The sequence below is a fragment of the Coffea eugenioides genome, chromosome 5, assembly GCF_003713205.1.
Source record: "Coffea eugenioides isolate CCC68of chromosome 5, Ceug_1.0, whole genome shotgun sequence".
Taxonomy (NCBI): Eukaryota; Viridiplantae; Streptophyta; class Magnoliopsida; order Gentianales; family Rubiaceae; genus Coffea; species Coffea eugenioides.
The window spans coordinates 50,157,246-50,177,562 of record NC_040039.1 but is presented as its reverse complement, the minus strand read 5'-3'; the positions used below and the strand labels follow the sequence as shown (position 1 = coordinate 50,177,562).

At 38.9% G+C, this 20,317-nt stretch overlaps 3 protein-coding genes across 4 annotated transcripts; 1 reads left to right on the top strand and 2 right to left on the bottom strand.

The window, feature by feature from the left end:
• Positions 1-2,241: 2,241 nt before the first annotated feature.
• LOC113772009 lies at positions 2,242-3,527 on the bottom strand. Its single transcript, XM_027316547.1, has 2 exons — positions 3,370-3,527; positions 2,242-2,774 (listed from the first exon to the last, which is right to left on the bottom strand). Exon 2 carries the CDS (start codon positions 2,766-2,768, stop codon positions 2,559-2,561), a length of 210 nt encoding a protein of 69 aa, XP_027172348.1. The 5' UTR covers positions 2,769-2,774; positions 3,370-3,527; the 3' UTR covers positions 2,242-2,558.
• A 1,150-nt stretch (positions 3,528-4,677) lies between these two features.
• LOC113770288 (GDP-L-galactose phosphorylase 2-like) lies at positions 4,678-7,733 on the bottom strand. Its single transcript, XM_027314707.1, has 7 exons — positions 6,990-7,733; positions 6,761-6,882; positions 6,619-6,678; positions 6,270-6,506; positions 5,994-6,179; positions 5,632-5,880; positions 4,678-5,500 (listed from the first exon to the last, which is right to left on the bottom strand). Exons 1-7 carry the CDS (start codon positions 7,111-7,113, stop codon positions 5,156-5,158), a joined length of 1,323 nt encoding a protein of 440 aa, XP_027170508.1. The 5' UTR covers positions 7,114-7,733; the 3' UTR covers positions 4,678-5,155.
• Positions 7,734-15,890: 8,157 nt separating this feature from the next.
• LOC113770740 (uncharacterized membrane protein YuiD) lies at positions 15,891-19,688 on the top strand. 2 transcript variants are annotated; one of them, XM_027315310.1, is made up of 6 exons: positions 15,891-16,331; positions 17,072-17,228; positions 17,671-17,721; positions 18,003-18,095; positions 18,835-18,875; positions 19,076-19,688. In XM_027315310.1, exons 1-5 carry the CDS (start codon positions 16,186-16,188, stop codon positions 18,835-18,837), a joined length of 450 nt encoding a protein of 149 aa, XP_027171111.1. In that variant the 5' UTR covers positions 15,891-16,185; the 3' UTR covers positions 18,838-18,875; positions 19,076-19,688. The 2 variants fall into 2 exon arrangements, with proteins under 2 accessions (XP_027171111.1, XP_027171110.1); XM_027315309.1 differs by lacking the exon at positions 18,835-18,875 and having other exon boundaries at positions 15,892-16,331.
• Positions 19,689-20,317: the final 629 nt, after the last annotated feature.

The following is a 20,317-nucleotide window of genomic DNA, read 5'->3' as shown; positions in this document are numbered from 1 at the left end:
AAAAAATGCAAATCTGAAGCTTCAAAGAACCTTGCAAACGGTAGAGTCCATAATTTGATGGCAAATCATGAGTACTTTCAAGGGATATATACATACCTCAAAAAGATTAAAACGCAACCATAGCAAAAAAAATTTAGTGGAGAAAAGCAAGCCAGAATTTTGATATATACATACTTCTTCTTTTAGAAGGGTTTAATTGATCAAATTTTTGTTTCAGAGAGTGGTATTCCTCAGCTACTCTGGATTGGCATTTTCCAAACCGTTTGGAGTAAAGAATTAGAAGATTTTCTTCTATTACTCCATCGACACAAGGCCCTGTAAGATATTGCAGTATAAAAGGAGTTCTACCTGAAGGTGGTAGACGTTGGGAAGGGTAATATTTTGACTGAAACCAATTGGGCCTTGTTTGTTTGAAAATGAGTTTATTTGGATGATTTATTTGAGATAATTATTATAGCACTTTTTATAATGTGATGTATATGAGATAAAAAGGTGATTAAAATTTGTTAAGTAAATTATTTTATTTCAAAACATATCAATCCAAACACTATTTTATTCCAACGACGTCGTTCGTACTGGATAGTGAAATCGAAACTTGGAAGATATTTTAGACAGAGTTATACACAGATCTGACTAGATCAAAGGAATGCGTTGACACCTCCTTTGGATTTTTTTCACTGCAGGTAGAATTCAAAGCCCCAACATAAAGTTCAAAGAGGGATTTAGTCCCTTTTTAATGGTAGTTTCAGACAGAAGTTCTCAAGGCAGTAATTATACATTACCCCTCTTTCACATCAAACATTTTAAGTTTTTTTTTTTATTTCATTGGTGTAAGTTTCTTTTTCTTAAACATGTATGTATGGGTAACTGGTTTCCATTTCACTTGCCTAGCAAGGAAAAAAATTGGTAAATGCGGTCTGTTTGGATTGAGATTTCTTTATAGAAAAATTGTTGTTACATAATATGTTTCTCAATTACCTTTTTTATTTTTACAATTGTCTTATTTATCTCACATATATCATATTTTAAAAATGCTACACCATTATTTCCACAAAAAAAAAATCTTCCAACAAATAATATGATTCTTAAACGAACACAGTTTCCATATCAAATAACCACAACGGTTCACATAACAGTGCCTTCTTCCAACAATAAACGAAGAGCTTAAATCACAGTATTCTCCCCCCCCCCCCCCCCCTTTTCCCCCTTCCAGCTTTCTTGACTTTGGCGAAAGATTACTAGTTAATCACGCCATGCAAATTAATTTAGCTAGCAATCAATCCGAAATTTGTCGCGCTTTCGTACAAAGTTTAATACTTGTCTCAACATGCTTTGGCGCAAAGGGAAATAGGATCCCACTTTCGGCTTTTACCTTACATTCTGATTCTGACTCCTTGAGCCTTGTTGAACTATTGGCAAGAGATTACTAAGCAGAACAACCTTCATCATTAGTAGAGAATTTAATTCCTCTCGCAGCATAAGAATCACCATTTTGCATACAGATCAGAATACCTCAAGCGAAATTTGAACATAATGCATACGCCCCTTCCCATTTGAGTTCAAAAGCTGGCCATTTAGCAAACGGTGGCAAACCGGCTTTGTCGAATCAGACGCATATCATCTCTGCCCAATAAATTAATTCTGCCTCTTAAGGAAAATATGAGAGATTTTACGAAGTCTCTAAACGAACAACTATTACAACATCAAAAGCATTTTAAATGACTCGCAATTCCGAGCTCATGTTTTGCAAAGCCAATAATACACAGTAAACAGACAAGTGACAGCCATAAAAACCCAGCAAAGACCTGGTTGCGTTATTTAAGCCATATCACACAAGGAAAGGGCAACTGAACTTCATTAGCACAACAACACAGACCATTAAAAAGGGGGAAAAACAAGGTACCCAAACTGGTTGAACTAATGGTTATCAGTTTCTATAGTATATATCGTACTAGCACTCAGCTAGTTGGAATAGATAGTCTGGAGGAAAAACTTCGTCCTTTAGATTATCATGTGAAGATTAAGGACCTCTAACATGATAAACTTATGTTTGCAAAACTAATCATAAATGAACAATGAAGAAAATGAGCGATCTCAAAACTAAACAAGTAGAAAGAATAAGATTCAATGCTAAGACAAGTGGTTGTTGTTTGCCTAAAGAAGAATAAGCCTAGAAACTTGCAGGCTGCACCAAGAAATGATAAGAATAAAAGAAAAGGAAATAGAATCTAACACCTTGCATAATCAAAGGTACATTTGTCATATATCCTTAATTCAACTTGGCAGAGAATACCGTTAAGATCCAAAAGAAAACAATAACAATTGCAAAGAAGATGAAAGGACAACCAGCAGATACTGAAGCCCTTGGTATCCATTCTGTGAAATATTACCCATCAATGTCCATAAGAAACCATTAAAAGTTGTCAATTATGGAAAAGAAATGATGAAGCATATGTGCTACCATGCACGATAGTGTAATGACAAATGAAAACAAGGCATTCCATATTTGGTTCAGGGAAAACATAGAAATGTATCATTGCTCCTGCAAGTGAAAGGATTTACTTCTCTTCTGTTTCCTCTACCTTCTGTTGTTCATAACGACGCTTAAATTTTGCAATCTGGCCAATGCCTTCGGTCCTCTCCTGTCTACCCCTTATGTGATAGACTTTAACAACTTGGTGTATTTTTGTCATCATAACGTTGATCAATCGCCCACTCTGGGTTACGTAGGAAATCCATTGACGCTGTGGATGAATTCCTTTTTTCATCTTCTCCTAATACAATCCAAATTAGGCAAAATTACCAGCAATTTACTATCAAAAACAGGATTCAGAAAGATATAAACTTAGGCTCACGAAAATATGAATGGATACGTTTAAGATGTGCTAGAAAAAAATGAAACTCTCAAGCTGCTTAATCCAAACACAGAGCCAAAAAAAAAAAAAAAAAAAATCTTTTCCTTTCCTAGTTCTCCTAAAACATATATTCCCTAACTAAACAAGTAAGCAACCAGAGCAACAAGTAATTCTTCGGAAGAGACACCCAGCGTGGCACAGACTTACAGCTAGGAGAGGAAAAGAAGGAAAGAAAGAAATTATTCCCAGGCAACGAGTAATAAGAGAAGTATAGTTCACAGTGAAACAAATTACAACATGATGATTTACGTCACAATCCCCTTTCTCTTTTTGACCTCACACGATCATTCTTAACTAACCTTACTCGAGTACTTCTCTTGGGCATTTTATCAAACAAGTAGAGACAGTTACAATGACCATAAGCAGGCATGGCCTTCCCTCCAGGTGAATATATTGATGCGAATGTCGGATTATAATGAGGGATAAATTTGGAAAGAAGGGCAGTGGGCGTTACCTCGAAACCCAAATTGCTCCTAGCGCAATGGCTTGGACGAGAGTTTTGTGGAGGTGCGTCTTCGCTTTCGTTTATGAGAAGAAGAGGCTTGAGGGTGGGAGACTGCAGAATATGAAGGAACCAGAGAGACTAGCACTAACTTTTTTGCTTCCCCGTAAAGTAAATATAATGCCCTGCAAGTGCTTCTCCAATGTGCCCATACTATTTATCTTTGAATGATTTAACTATAATATTTTGTTAAAACTAAAAAGCACATTTATTAAATGTTACAATTTTATAAAATAATTTCAAGTTTGTTTCCTCTAACGAAACTCTTCTATTATGCTTAAACTCTTGTTAGTTTGTTTAAGCTCTTTAGCTCTCATATGTTGCACATTGGTCCAGATGGTTTTGTGGGTGATGGAAATGACATTTTTACCGTTTTGACCACAGAAAACAAAAATAAAAGTTAGGTTCATGTGATGTGAATGGGCAAAGAATTACTAATAAACACCACCGTTCAAAATTTAAATGAGTAACTAAGCGGATGTCCGAAAAAAAAAAAAAAACTAAGCGGATGTAAATATACATTATGCCTTTTCAAATCAAACATTTTTAACCTTTTCAATCAATTGATTATTTGGTACTAAGTTTTTTTTTTTTTGGTTAATAGAATATGTGTTGCGAGGCGTTTTCCGCCTTATTTTGCCCCAGTACCACATCAAGACAACATCCTTCAACAAACACAATTTACTTCCCCTCTAATTAACAAGCCACTTCAAACTTAGTTCATCGTTTGCCATCTTATAAACAAACAGCTTAGACACCTTCCGGTATCTCCAATCGATTTCCATCTTAAATTAGGTGAAAGCCTATTGGTTCATTTGTTGAACTACTGCATCTCATCATCAGCCGATGCTAATTACTTTAGTTAATTGTCCAGATTATCCGCAATTAATTGGAAGTTTGTCATGGTTCGGTGCTACATAGCTACTCGTCTCCCCATGCTGTCACCTGAAAAGAGATGGATCAAACTTTCGGCCTTTTTCTCTGATTCTGACTCCTTAAGCCTTGGCAAACTATTGGCAAGTTTTCCCAACACAGAGGCTACTAAAGCAGCATGCCTTCCAATTAGTATACTACAGTATACAATTTAACTCCTTCCGTAGCATGAGAATTGCCGTTTGGAATGAAAATCATAATGCCCTGATCAAAGTTTCGCATCATACATAAACCCTATCTGATTTGAGTTCAAAAACCTGCATTTTTTGCAGAAGGTGGAATCCTGCTTTGTTGAATCAGAAGCATATCAGCTCTGCCAACCAAACACAAGTAAATTTTGCCTCTTATGAGATTAGAAGAGATTTTAGGAACAAGCATCCATTACAAACATCAAAATATTCTACATGACTCCCATTACAGATCTCAGGTTTGCAAAGCCAATAATACACAGTAAACATACAAGCAACAACCCTAACAATCCAGCAAACCTAGTTGCATTATTCAAGGCACGAGGAAAGGCCAATCCTGTACTTACTCTGACCTTCATTAGTACGACAACAGACACCATATCCAATCTAAAATGTTTTACATGACTCGCATCATAGAACTCAGGTTTGCAAAGCCAATCATACGCAGTAAACATACATTATCCAATCCCACAAACCTAGTTGCATTATTCAAGGCATGTCAACCAAGGAAAGGCCAATTCCTGTAATGACCTTCATTAGTATGACAACAGACACCATATGGTCCACATATCCAATCTAAAATGTATCGGCCAATGCTCAGCAGGAACCAAGCATGCTTACACAGACACCATTGTTCGCTGAGACCCTTTGTTGAGGGTATCAACATCCTCAAGAGGCTGATGTGTGACATCTGGCTTCTCAAGGACGCTTGGATTCACACTGTCGATTTCCTCAATGCTAGAAGAAATGGCTTCAAAGATCAGAGCCTTCACTTCTTGGAACCTCTCTTCAGAAAGGGATACCTCAGCTAAGAGCCTCCAAGCATTTTCCTCAGATGCCTCCTCATAATCTTTCTTCTGTTTCAGCACCATATGCCCACTAATCTCCCAAACTGCTGGGTTAACTTGTGTGTCAAGTAGCTCAGCGCTTACTTCTCCAAGAGCTTGTTTCTCAGCATAGCACTATCAATTCCATCCAACAAGAAAGAGGTCAGATGTTACAGCCAAACAAAATAAACCAGTAAGCAGGAGTACAAGTAACACTCACGACGTGCAAGGTCACCATGAGAAAATACATAACCGGAAATGCTTACCTGTGGGAACAGGAAAATTCTTTTTCCAGAATCCGAGATAAGAACATTGTAAGGGACATTAGTTTCTTGAAGGCAGATGCAGGAGTCAGCGACAACATTGGACAAATCCTTGAGAGTATTTCCACCCTCAAACACAAGACCCCTGACTGGATATTTCAGAAGTTCTGAGAGTTGCACCCCACCTTTTGTGGTGGTGATCTTCTTAGAGGGAGCCTTCTCAATGGGAAATGGCACAGCCAGGTAGTAGGCCTTTAATTAGAAAAACAAATTACTTAGTCCAGAATTCGTTATAGAGAACTTTCCAACTATGAAATCAAATTAGCAGAGCTTAACGGTACACCATGTAGATGGCAGATTGGAACCTGGAAATGAAGATGGTTGATGGTGGCAAATGCACCCAAGCTGTTGTAACCCAATCGGAAGTATGGGCTTCGAGCCTCTGCAGCCATGTACAGAGCAAGCAACAAGCTATCATGGTCAATGCTCTGAGGCAAGCAATCGAGAATTTGAGGGATTAACAGCACATGTCCATACTCAATAGGACTGACCTGTTAATTAAACAGGACGAATTCAGCTAAAAACAGATGAAATTCTAACAAAAATCAATTACAATGACCATGAAAGGTAAAGTAACAAACGTTTATGGCAACAACACTTGGTGAGTTCTCAGTATCAATGAGTGCACTTGGCAAGAACTGGACTTCATCGCCCGGCTCAAACTGAAAGAGGATCTCTTCCTGCCCAACTTTAGTAAAGTTGAATTTGGTCTCATCAAAGGGCTGCAAAACCTTATCAACTCGAAACTCAGTGGGCCTCTTCTTAAGGTGCCTGCCCTCATTCAGCTGAGCAATAAAGCCATATTCACCAGGAATCACCTATTCCAACATTCGTTGTTTGCATCAATGTCATATAGGATTCTCGAGCAAGACATTTTAGAGCCTCAAAACCAAACAGATAATAGATAGTAAAAAGGGAGAAAGCAAAAACCTTGGTTTCACAGGCAGTAACATCATAGCGAAAGAGCCCTCTTTGCATCCGACCCTCCCACTACAGTCAAATTGCTACTCTCAGCACGCATATGTAAAAATAAGAGTTTAATTTAATACCCTAGCATTCTTACGAAATATACCTCCCCGAGCAGGAGAGATTCCAGGAAAGGAACCGGAGGTTCTTTGTTCTCACAGCTAAGGCCATCCTTCTCATTAGCAACTTCGTTCAACCTCTTAAAACGATACAAAGGCAGCTTTGCGCCTAGTGTCCAATCAACAGACAGAACCAAATACTACACTTCAGCCCCAGAAACACGAACATATAAAACAAGAAATTTAATAATCACGGTGCAACAATTGATCAAGTACCTGGAAGGCAACAGTTCTTGAGGCAATTTCGGCCGCACCCCCCTCCTTGGCGAGCAGCACCTTCCTCCGCCTCTTCCTTTTGGTAGTTGGAAACGACAGTAGGAACCCTCTTAATTCTCAGCATTTTTCATACAAGTTTTCAAATTTCCCACAGGGCAGCAATTAAAAGTCAATGAAACCAATCAAAAGCAGAGATTCTTTGTTGGTAACAGAATTCGGCGTACTTAAACACTTGAGCGGTGAAAGTATAATTTTAGTAGTGCGAAAAATCAATTTTAACTTTAAAATACTGCTATATAAATTAGACCTAATAAAAAACTTAATGACCGCCGCCGGCGAGGAAGAGGAGGTCGGAAGGGCTGCCGCCTTCAGAGGGCAAGGCGCCTCGTCCGCCGTGCGGCGAAGGGTTGTTGCTCTCGCTTAGACAACCCTTGCGTCGTACTGTTCGGACATGTATGAGAGGGCGGAAAGCTCTGTGTATAGCCGTGATGTCTGCAACTCGTTTAATCCTGGGTCTTACCCCTGCACCTATCAAACCTGCAATTACCAAATCGCATTAACACACCTTTGTTTCCAGCCTCCAGGGGGTGGTTGATAGCGATTGCAGAGATTCAATCGATTAAACTATATCCCGCTCGGTTGGCTAGCTGTAGAAGCAAGGCAGGAAGGGGAGGGTTTGGTCTGCAAAAGTAGGAGATTTGCTGCTGGTTTTTTGCTGGGTGATTTGGAGGGCGGAGATGGCAATGAAAGGCGGGTGTATATATAGTAATTACATTATCCGAAGATAAGAGTTGGGCGGGTTGTAGCAGTGGTTATGGTTGCGCCTGATTGGAGGGAGTGGTCCCTATGGGCTATGAGTGTGTTTGGATTGTAAGTTATTTGAGATATTTTTACTGTAGCATTTTTTGTGATGTAATATATGTGAGATAAAAAGATAAAAAGGTATATTGGAAATTGTAATGGTGATATAAGCAAATATATTTGGGCAAATAACTTACAATCCAAACACACTCATTGACACTGCTGAATGGGGACCGAATCCGGGTATGGGGTCAAAAAAGGGTGTATGTAGTGGGGCAAACCCACGCATGACACGTGTCAGCTCGGCGTACCAAGTCGGCACTTGAGATCCCGCAGTCCGGGCGTATCAGCTTGAAATAAGGGAAGACAGCCCGGTCTTGGCCGCCGCCTCCGAACCCTAAGGGGCCATCGTACAAAACCCTAGGGGGACTCCGAACCTAAGGGGACACTCACATCTACATGGAAACTACTACTCGTTAAGCCTATAAATATAGCACTTCTTGACAACTCAAGATACGCTATCTACAGTACTATACACTGTTATCCTATTTCCTAAGCTCTACTGACTTGACCGTCAGAGCTATTCCGGGGACTCCAGTCCCGCCGGTGTTCTTTCTCTGCAGGCCTGCCCGCTTGATTTCCCCTCTCAGTCCGGTGGCACTCAGCCAGCCCGGCGTTGAGCAGCTCAGCTCGGACAGCATCCTTGGCAGTCGCATCAGTGTACAAAATTTTTACTTCTACGGTATTTTATTATGGAGTATTCATATTTTGTGATTTCATTGGATACTTTTATAAATATAAAATTTGTAGTGAAGTTTATTCATGTGTTGTTTTCGGATTATCAACAACTTAAAAAGAACGCTGAACCCTTGATACTCTCCATTTGTCCAATTTGAGGCTGAGGCAAGAGGCAAGAAGTGAGTAGTGATTTCCAAAATAATGAGCCAGTGTTTGATCGGAGCTTTTGAGACGCAAATTGACTTACGATAACGACATGATGTTTGTGAAGTAAAAAATTAATTTAAAAATATGTTAAGATAATATTTTAAAAGTTTTTTTAAATATATATGAGATAAAATGATAGTTAAAAATATGTCAATAAAATATTTATAAATTTTTTTACATAAAAAGGTATTTTTTAAAAAAAATTTCATATAAAATGTGGTTAAAAAATATGTTACGAGAATATTGTACAAATTTTTGGTGGAAAAGTCGCATTCCAAATGGGACCGCTCTGGGAGAAAATTAGCCTCCTTTCGTGAACCGCTTTTTGTAAACGGATGTGGATTTGAGTTGAATACAATCCCAAAAAAAAAAAGAGCCAAGTATTTATGTAGTGTCATGAATCCAACGCTGATAGTGTATGCGTCGTCAGTGTAGGAAAGATTTACTTTTAACATAATTGAGCTGAACTTGACTTTTAACCTTGCTCGGACTCCGTGGAGAGCTCTAAAAAGAAAAATAAAAAAGAGAAGAGCTCCCAGCGTAAATCTCGAGTTTGAACTTGAGCTCAAGTTCAATCCTGGATTAAAATTAAATTTAGTACTAAACGTAGAAATTTAACGATGAATAGCCTTTTTATTACAAATTTTTTTTTTCCAATAGGGAATAAATAGATTTGCAAAGTGCAGGAAAAAAATTTTTGAATTCAAAACTGCTAATTCAATCTTACTCACTACACCAAATATCCATTTGACTATGAATAGGCACGAATTAAATAGGCTAGTTGGATAAGCTCCCATTGAAGTTTAATTCATTCGTCGCTGGGGTCAGGTTTTCATCATTAAGCTTAGATAGATTATAGGATCAACTAATTGAGTTTTATACGTAATAACCGAATAGATGTACCGATGGAGTGACGAGCTAAAACGAGTCTATTTCAACGCTTTTGTCTGAAATTTGAGTCGGCTTAATTCTACGGGTCCTACCTAAGACGTGTCCGAGCGTCCAACTTTTATTTAAGTAGGATAAGCATTTCACCGTATCAATAATTGCGATGGGATGGAGTTTTATCTTTTGCAACAATATCATTTATGTTGACGCTCAATTGTTGGCCTATCATCGCGACGCCAGCAATAGGATTGGAACGCAACCTTCCATGCTATGTTTTCAGAACCGGACCGGATATCGACTCGGCCGAGATCAGGGGTCAGGGGTTAATGGGTTCGATCGGGAATCGATAGGGGTCGAACCGAATGACGTCATAAATAAAAATTATTTAAAAATTAAAATATTATATATAAAATATCTAATAATATATTAATATTAATAAATGTATATTCATATATATTTGATGTTTCAAATATATTTAACAAGAAAATAAAAAAAAATTAGAACAATCAAGTAGCAATTTATGTTATTTAATAAATATTAACAAGTTAAGAATTAAAATTATGAGTTTAATTGAAAAATAACATCAAATTTTAGGACAATATTTATAAAGTATGAAATATTTGAGATATATTAATAAGTTTTAACAATTTAGGGGGCCAAAACATAATATTGAAAAAATTGAGTTTTTTTTTTAAAAAAAAAGCTACGCCACCCCACGCCCGTTGCTATTCCTACCGAACAGTGGTAGTGTTAGCGCCAATTGAGAAAAACTGAGCTGATGACAAGTGACAACAGGTTTGTCTAACAATTAGCTGGTGCCTGCGAGACGAGGACACGTAGGTCCCACCTTAAACGCTCACCTTTATAGATTATCGAGGTGCTGACTAACTAGTCTCGGCCACATGAAACTATTGAACCGAAAAAATCGGTTTTTTTCCGATCAAATCCGATTTTTGACCGACTTTGACCGGATTTTAAATTTCCGATTTTCTACCATGACTCGGACCGGATACTTGACCGGTTCCCGGTTCGATCGACCGATCTGGTCCGAGTTTCAAAACAGAGCTTCCATGGTGGGGATGGACCTCCCCTTTTGCATTTCCACGGAGAGAAGACGGATAGGGACGGGAGGAGAGCGGTCCACTGGAGTTAACTGTACGGGCATCTGTACCAAGATAACGGCGTTCATAATTCGTATTTTGAGAGCTGATTAGTGATTACGTGAGAAACACGCACCACCGCAAGGGAAACGGAAAAAAGGTGAGGCACGTACTATAAGCAATAGCCTACACGAACTCATTAACTTTTTTTCTGAGAAACAAAAGAAAATGAATTCACGGCTTCATGATGGATTGGGGGAAAAATACAAAAAAATACGTGCACACGGAAATTTCTTGGCTTGGAAAAGGATCTCCGAAGTATCTTCCGCCGTGGACTCGACTGGCCTGATTGTATGGCGAGCGTTGCCCGTCGTGTAATAAAAGTAGGCATTCCATCTTCCCAGCTTGTGGGTCCCACCGTCAACGATCGTTTTACATTTCAAAGTACTATTTTGCAGCTGTGCAGACGAACACGCTCTTCTGCTCAATGCCGCAGTTAATTGGACGATTTCTTTAATATATTTTCAAAAAAAAAACTTTTTTAGCCCTTCATATTTAAAATTAACCACAATAGTCTCTCAAATATAAAAAGTCTGCTAAATTGGTCCTAAAAGTCGTTTTCGCTCACTTCTCTAACCAAGAAGTGCGCGCTTCTCTCACTTACCCATAAATTCAAGGACAAAAATAAAAACACATTTCATTTCCTCTTAAAAAATATGTTAGCCACCAAAATCCTAAATACAAACCTCGATTGAACAAGGGAGGTTTTAATTTTTTTCATTTTTCAATATCATGTTGACGATGGTGCCAACAATCAAGGTACAAAGATCATATTGCTTTTACACCATATGTTTTGTTTCTTCTTTTGACTGTAATTAAATTCTTATTCAACACAATCAACAAAATGCACATTCAAAAAGTAAGTAAAGTAGCCCAAAGTAATTTTTTTTTAAAATCCTTCTTTCATGCTCAGCTTCCAACCGATTGATGGCCTTTAACAAGGTAGGTATTATTGACATTGATTTATTGCACATCAGATGATTATACCACTTGAAATAGTGACGAGTACGATTTACCTAAAATGCAATAACAACACATATTAAGAACCTATTTTCACTCTATATTAAGAACCAATTTTTTCTAAAACAACCAAAATAAAATATGCTCGGACTTATTCCATAGTTTCAGCAACCATAGAATCTCTCTATCGGATTTGCAGTTTTCCAAAAAATCACAATCATGGGTTTTTTTTATCACAATGACATCAATCATTATTTGTTTCCAGTGTACTCTTCAATGAGTGAGTTTCTTAAATGTACTTTTTTGCTCTTCTTTTACTACTTGTAGGTGACCACACTAAAATTTTCTTCTTTGATTGGGTGTTTGATGGCTTACAACTAGGATTTTAGTAGCTAAAATAGGGGGGGAGGGGGAAAAGGGGTTCACTGGTTTACATTTTCTTTTTTTTTTTTAAATAAAAAAAGGAAACGAAGTGTTTTTTTCTTCATTTTTACCCTTAAAATTATGGACACGCAAGAAAGATGTGTACTTTTTGGTTGAAAAAGTGAGTTAAAATGAATTTTGGGACCAATTAGGCAGACTTTTTTTATATCTAAAGGATTATTGAGGCCGATTTTAAATACGAGGTATTAAAAAAGTTTTTTCTAAAAATATGAAGGACCAATTTGACAAATTTTTCATTAAAAGTACTATTTAGCAGCTGTGCAGGTGAACACGCTCTTCTGCTCAATGCCGCAGTTAATTGGACTATTTCTTTATACAAAAAAAAAAAAGAAGAAGAAAAACGTGTTACAGCAAATTGTTTTTTCGGAGGGTTGTTACAGCAAAATTTTAGAATAAATGGAATAGTCTCATTGGACAACGACTTGCTGTCCCGTATTATGGATTTCTAGACGCTTGGGCCTGTTTGGAAGCCAGTTTTTTGGGCAAGTTTTTTACCTACTAGTTTTTTAACAACTTTTGCTACAGGAATCCCAAAAAACTTCTCAAAATTTTTTACCTACACACTTCAACATACCCAAAACACACCATAAAAAATTCCCTTCCCTTTTTTCCTTCTTCCTCCCCCATCCCAATCCACCACCACTGTCGGTGCCGACTACCACCGCCGTTTCGTCCCTCATTCCGCGCGTGCAAATAATCTGGGTCGCGAGCCTGGCCTGCGTCTGGTGCGTTGTGGAGCAAAGGAAAGGCTGAGCCTGGGCTGCTAGAGCGTCTGGTGCGGTTGGGCTGCAGGGGAAGGGCGGAGGGGAGGAGAAGGGGAAAGGGATGGTAGAGGGATGGCGGGGGAAAGGGAGGGCAGAGGGTGGCGGGGAGGGCAGTGGGCCGGGAGGGGGGAAATGGAGGGTAGAGGGGTGACGGGGAAGGGCAGTGGGCGGGGGGGTGGGAAAGGAGGGCAGAGAGGTGGCGGGGGGTGGCAGTGGGCGGGGGAAGAGGGAAAGGGAGGGCAGAGGGGTGACGGGGGAGGGCAATGGGCAGGGGGCGGGGAAAAGGGAGGGCTGAGGGGTGACGGGGAAGGGCAGTGGGCGGGGAAAGGGAGGGCTGAGGGGTGGCGGGGGGTGGGCAGTGGGCGGGGGAAAGGGGAAAGGGAGTTGTTGCTGGGAGGTAACGGGGAAGGGGAAGAGGTAAGGAAGAAGAAGAAGAAGAAGAAGAGAGGAAAGAAAAGAAAAAGGAAAGAAAGAAAAAGAAAAAGAAAGAGAAAAAGAAAGAAAAAAAAGTTTTTCATCTTACAAAAACTTCTACAAAAAATTTTTTCACCTTACAAAACCTTCTACAGTAAAGTTTTATAGACAAACTCCTTAAAAACTCAGGTTCCAAACAGGCCCATAATCGACAAAAAAACTCGTGGAAAGCATCGAGAGATTCGTATCTTCCTTTAGAATTTTAGATTATTCTATTGTAGTACTGTGCTACTACTGCTCCAAGCTAACTTAACCTCGACTATTGGGCCAACGTGGACTCAAATGATGGCATCATCGTGTTTCCTTCATTTTATTGATTAGTTGATCTTTCAAAATTGGCTCCATTAAAATATGTGATTAGCCGCCCCCCCTTGATTTTGGAATGCATGAGCACAATTATCAGTTAAGACCATAGGAGATAAAAGAGTTGACTCCCTAGCCCACTTTTCTCGAGTATAAACTATAAACAAAACGAGATGGAAGAATGTTTAGGACAAAAAATTATCCGCTTCATTTTGAATGGTCTGATTTGTAGTTCAAGAATTTTAGTACTAGTTTGCTGTAGATTTTCTTAAAGACCTATTTAAAATGGTGTGTGTTTGAATTGTAGATTTTCAAAGAAAAATTATTACTTTTTTTGTGAACATATTTTTTAATTATATTTTTATTTCACATATATCAAATCGTTACAATAATTTTTTTATAAGAAGTTAATGCTCTCCAAACAAAGCCGAACTCAAGAATGACTACTGAAGCGCTATTAACCACGACCATCAAAACTAGCTAGGCATATTACATGATCAAAACATGGAGTCTAGCATTTAGGCCTTATCTTTGGCTATCACGTTCATACATTTTAGTGAGAGCTAAGAACTGCTACAATTACCATTTAAAAAAATGGACTTCCAAATGCTCAGATCAATCAGAATATTTCAATCCAATGCCAACTAAAATCACCGAACTAAGAAAAGTCGAGGTAAGGAGAAACAAAATTGGATTTTTTTTCCCCCAAAGTACTAAGAAAATTAGGTGTAGTATAAGTTGGCTGCATCAAATAGAGATGTTGTACCAGTAGTAAGTACCCAAAATTTGGAATGACAAAAAAATCTTTCACGAACATGACAATAGTTATCCGATGCAGTTGAAAAAGCATCATGTCAGTCTGAGCGAGGCAACACGACAAGAAGGGGAAATTTCGCAGGCAGTCGTTCTACTCAACGTTCCACAGGGTAATGAGGAGTGAACAGACTTTCTCCAACAGCTTTGGTACCGTACGGGGGGACCTCCACATCACGTTCGCTGACAATCATGCTGCCACCGGGAAACCACGCCAAATGGATGGGTCTCTGTTTTTCTTTCAGCTTTGGCCCATTTTACTGTACACAGCAATTTAGTCTTGCCATGCGTCACAATTTTAAAAGACCTCCACTTTCTATCGTACGGCTTTTTGACTTAACTTTTTCTTTTTCTTTTTTTTGTTGGGGGGGGGGGGGTTAAGTTCCGCTCTGTCGGTGGCGTAGGCGTAGAGATCCATAATCCCCTTACCAATAATCTTGCTAAGCTAATTACCAAGAACTTTGTTGAACTGAAACAAAAACCAAAAAATAAGAACGAGGGCAGCTCTTTGATGAACCATCCATTCACTTCTGCATTCGACTACTGTGGACACCACCTGGGAAGTTCTATACCGGGGTGATTACCCCGGCCTTTAGTTTCTCCAAGTATCTCGTCCTCACCGTTCCGAGGTAAAGAATCATCTCTAGAAATTGGCTCAGCCTCACTCTTACCTCGAACACTGTTATGAATTCTAATACCCTGATAGGTAAAGGTGACTAGTGATTGATATGTTGATATAATCACCCACCGTCCTAGCGATTAAAGTTATGTTTGACTCCGCCTCCATAGCCTATCATATGATAATTAACCAAACGTTGGTGTCAAATTCTGTCCATTGGATTTTCCCTTATAAATACTCATCACCAGCTAAACGCTAGTTACGGATTACCAACCACTCAATTGCTCGTACCTTTTAACTTCCGACCTATAACTAACTTCAACAAAGTGAGACCAGGGGACAAGGCTCCGGTCATTCTCGTATATTTGACAAATGAGCTTGCGCTCCTCGTTAGCAAAAAATGCTGCTACATGTACTGGTTCAAATTCCTAAAGCTAACAATTAACAATTTGAATATCCTATAAACATGGTAAGCTACTGGATCATGGCTTGGGTGGGAGAAGAAGAAACGTTAGCCAAACTTTTGGGCCACATGGGGTTCATTTCTCAATTTAAATACTAGCCCACGACAACTGGAATTGGTCCAGGATTGGGGACTCAAAAGCCCAGCCCGGCTAAAAGAACCCATTTATTTATTTTAACTTAATCCAAATAAATCAAACAAATTGAACAAGGACCCAAAAATTATAATAATAATAATAATAAAAATTAGGATGCTACTACTGTAATAGTAGTTCTATACTAGACGGTGAAGATTCCAGCTTCCGGTTTCTTCCCACCTTCCTCGCAAGCTGGAAGTTGGAACCAACAATTTACTTAGCCCGGGCAGGTGCCCGCGTGAGTCCTCACCACCACCCTCCCCCGCGACGCCCCTGACCGAATTCCTCCAATTGGAAAGCGAGACCCAAAAAACTCCACGTCTCCACCTCCGGGATCCGAATCCACGTTCAACGGAGTAGTTTTCTCTAGATTATAAGCCCTAAGTCAACCTGCAACTTCCACATTTTTATGATCCAAAAGGTGAAATGAACGAAGTAATGACGGCAGCTGATGCATCCTCCAGCTTACGCCCATACTCATCTCCACACTCCATTTATCCCTCCAACCTCCCCCTTGTCTCCGCTTTCCTCGCTTGTCTTGTTGCCCAATTTCTCAAGATCTTTACCCATTGGTATTGCATTCTGATATTCTTGATTTGTTTTTTTTTTCTTTTTGGCTGTTGATTTAACTGGTCTCATATGATAACAGAGAAAAAGTTTTTAACTTTACTCTGATTGTCTATCTTTAACTCTGAAATTTTAGCTTGGTTAATTCATGCTGTTTTAGGAAACTGTAGTTGTTGAAGTGTACTTGATTTTCTGTTAAAATTGGAATGACTAAAGGGTTGCTTCGGTTGAAATAGGGAAATATCTTTAGCTTTGTCAAGTTTATTGGTGTTATGTGGCGTGTTGACCCAAAGTATTTCTATTTAAGGGCTGGTGCTGTACTTTCCACTTTCCCTGTGAAAACTTTTTGAAGGGTAAATTGTTAATTTTATACCTAATTATATTGAGCTTGAGTTGAACCGAGATCAGTTGCCTTTGTTTAGTGATTTGAGAAGCTTAAGTCTGTGCAGAGTCTTTGATGACTTCCTTCAGGAGGAACAAAGGACATAATGAATTTTGTCATTAAATGTTTCTGCTTATTTAATGAACCCTGGAGTGATGTGGTGATAAATGGAACTACTAATGAGTGGCGCTATGATTTCAGTTGGGACGATGGGGTGTTAATGTTAGACTGTCGGTGGTAAAGACGGAAATTAGTTAAAAGTTCTTTGCTTTCCATGTTAGTACCTTTTTTGGAGCTTGCCTTTTTTTTTTTTTTTTGTCACTTTCATTTTGTGCTTGTAACTTTGAAGCATTTGATTTCCAGGTTCAAGGAGAGGAAATGGGATTCGAGAAGGATGCTTAGCTCTGGTGGAATGCCGTCATCACATTCAGCAACTGTTACTGCTCTTGCTGTAGCAATAGGTTTGCAAGATGGAGCGGGAACATCTGCTTTTGCCATTGCGGTCGTTTTGGCATGTGTTGTATGTACTTTCTAAACCAGGTTTTCTCCATTCTTTTACATTTGTATTACATAGCTTCAAAAATGCTTTAGTAATATTTAAAGTAGGAAGGTCAGTGGGCAACCAAACCCCTTCAACATCAACCATAATGTGTTTATTCTAGACGGAATAAGGTTTTGTAGTGGGAAACTGAGATGGTTTTATATGTCAGATGGCGGATCAATTGAATCTACTTGATAGTATTTAGAAACATACACCATTCCATTTAACCAACTAACTTAGGGTCCTGATATCTCTGGCAAATAGCTCCCTTTTTTCCTTTTTCATATTCACTCTCTCTTGCTCTCTGGTTGGGTTCTTTGTTTTGTTGAGGCTGCAGTAGCTACTTTCTTTATCTAACTTGCTTTGGATAGTTTAACAAGGAGCAATCATTTTCAGTTATTTCTTTTTGCATTTATTTCAGGTAATGTATGATGCTACTGGTGTTAGGCTTCATGCTGGTCGGCAGGCTGAAGTAAGATTTTACCTTTTGCATTCAATGATCCTTCGCTAACCGTTTATTAGTGTCTCTCCCTATGAACTTCATTAACTGTTTATGAGCTTTCCTGTCTTTTGTGTTTTAGTTACATTCTTCATTGGATGGGTATGCACATTTTGAATTGTGTGTATGAGTTATCCTATTTACTAGAAACTTTTCATATGGCTTCTTATACAATGCATGTTGTATTCAGGAGTCTACCCAAGTTGTTTTTCTTGCTTTTTGTTGATTATATAGTTTGACCTTTGTTTGTGCAGTTATTGAATCAGATAGTTTGTGAATTGCCCCCTGAACATCCTGTCGCTAATGTTAGGCCTCTGCGAGATTCACTTGGTCACACTCCTTTCCAGGTTTGACTGCAGAAAAACTCCTCTAGTTTTACTTATTCTTAAGTTATACAGAGACTGATTGCTTGTTACTGTCTTTTAATTATTTTATTTTTCTTTTAAATGTGGGTTTTGCCTTTTGGGGTCTTGGTTTGGTCGTTGAAGGCTGGACATCTGTGAGCAGCCTTTACTGATATACTTTCTGAACTCTGTTTTATTCATCTGGAACATTGACTCTGTGTTTGGAACGCTACTGTTGTTTAATACTATGCTCGAGAACGGAGTTAGTGCCTTTCACTAGTTGCTGGACATATAAATCCACCCAATGCTGTCCTCCATCAGGGTTCTTTGTAAACTACGGTTGTTTGTTTTGGGTGTTAATGCTGCCTTTTCTTTTTTCTTTTTTAATTTGTTCCCAGCAGGGGAGGTGGGACTTAAGAAGCGGGAAAGGGGCAGGGGGATTTGAACCTAGGACCTCTAATTCCTAAGGCCTCAACCTTAGCAATTAGACCAAGGCCTTCTCGGCTTGTTAATGCTGGTTTTAATATTCTCTTAATGAAATTTAAATAATTATTTAATATCTAATTCTCAATGATGCGCCACTTATGTTGCTGCGTACTTACCTAGAAAATAAGTACTGTGATACCCATCTCGTGCCTGAGGTTTATATTTGGGTTACATGCATTGATGTCTGCTGAATTTATCTTTTTAGCGTGTCACTATTATTCCCATATAGAGGTATTGTGGCTAATGTTCCTTGCAGTGATATCATGATGAGCGGTACCATTCAGAGTCACTTCCATGGTATACTACTGTCTTCTTAATTGCAGCGATTAACACACTGTCCAGCTTTTTAGGTTCTTAAAATATTATGTACTACAGCATGAGGATAGCTTGACCCCACCAAACCACCCCCCCACCACCACCACCACCACCACCACCCCCCCCCCCCCAAAACCAAAAAAAAAAAAAAGAAATTCTCATAGTGACATTATGTGGTACAGGTTGTTGCTGGTGCTTTGCTTGGATGTGTGGTAGCCTATCTCCTGAGTAGCTCTGCTTAGAATGGCGCTGGTGATTCTTCAGAGCCAAGTGCTATAAGAGGCTTTTGTACTTTCTGATTCGTTCAGGCTGCAGCTTGACTGGTCGCTGCAAGTAGAAAGGAAAGAGCTAGGAGTTAGGAATCGGATCCTTTGTGGTGGAAGATACGCTCATTAAGACACGGTTTGGGAAATTTTGCGTGGTGGGGTCATTAGAGGGTGTGGGTGATCGAAACTGTGTATCGGTACAAGTAACATATATAATGTCATTTGTATTCTGTGTTATGGTATCCGTTTTCTAAGATCTTAGATAAAGAATATCCAGTGAAATTGGAGGCAATTCTCAACATTTGTATTTGTGTACACATAGTCAAATTGGTGAGAAATGAGTTCTACTGTTGACTCAGTGACATATATAGTTGTTAGATTGTTGTCGATGCTAATCCCCTGTAATTCATCCTCATCAATTAGATGAGATGTAGAATTGATATGTAGCATGTTCCTGGATGGCAAAGTGAGTTTTGATTTAGGCCTCCAAGGTTTCTTTGCGTCCTTATATTATTGTTAATCGAGCTTAGTTCAGTTTTACTTTGACACAAAAGGAGAACCTTCAGCTCAAGAAAATAGGTCCTTTGTTACTGTAAATTTTTTGTTGACTGGTGAATTTGTTTTTAATGGGTTTCTGAGAAGGATGGTACTCTAGCGGATGACCCTGCTTTCTTCCTCAAGGCAGAAACATATTATAAATTTATGCCAATTGCAGGTTCCTTTGAATCTGATTTCTGGTAACAATATTGGGGTAATGACATTGAGGAGAAAGAGAGAAGTGCCGTGATACTTGCATCTAGCTTTTTAGCATCTATTTATCTTGTGACTATTGTCCTCGGGCAGTTTTAAGTAACTTTTTTTTTTTTTTTTGGGTATCTTCGAAAAGTGAATGCCTGCAAGTGAACGTTCGTCTGCATGTAACTGTTTATGTTCTATTGTTGGGATGGTTTCGCAGCTAAGTAGGTGTCAACTGATTCGCAGGTGATAGTTGTCATTACAATTGCACAATTCTTCGGTTCATTGAACCATTACAAGTAAAGCCAATTTGGTGTATTAAGCTTTTATTTTGCAATATATTTGCGGAAGAGCGGGCTGCGTAAAATAAACGTTGAACCACAGAAGTTCGAGTAAGATGGATATGGTCCAGAGACAGTGCAA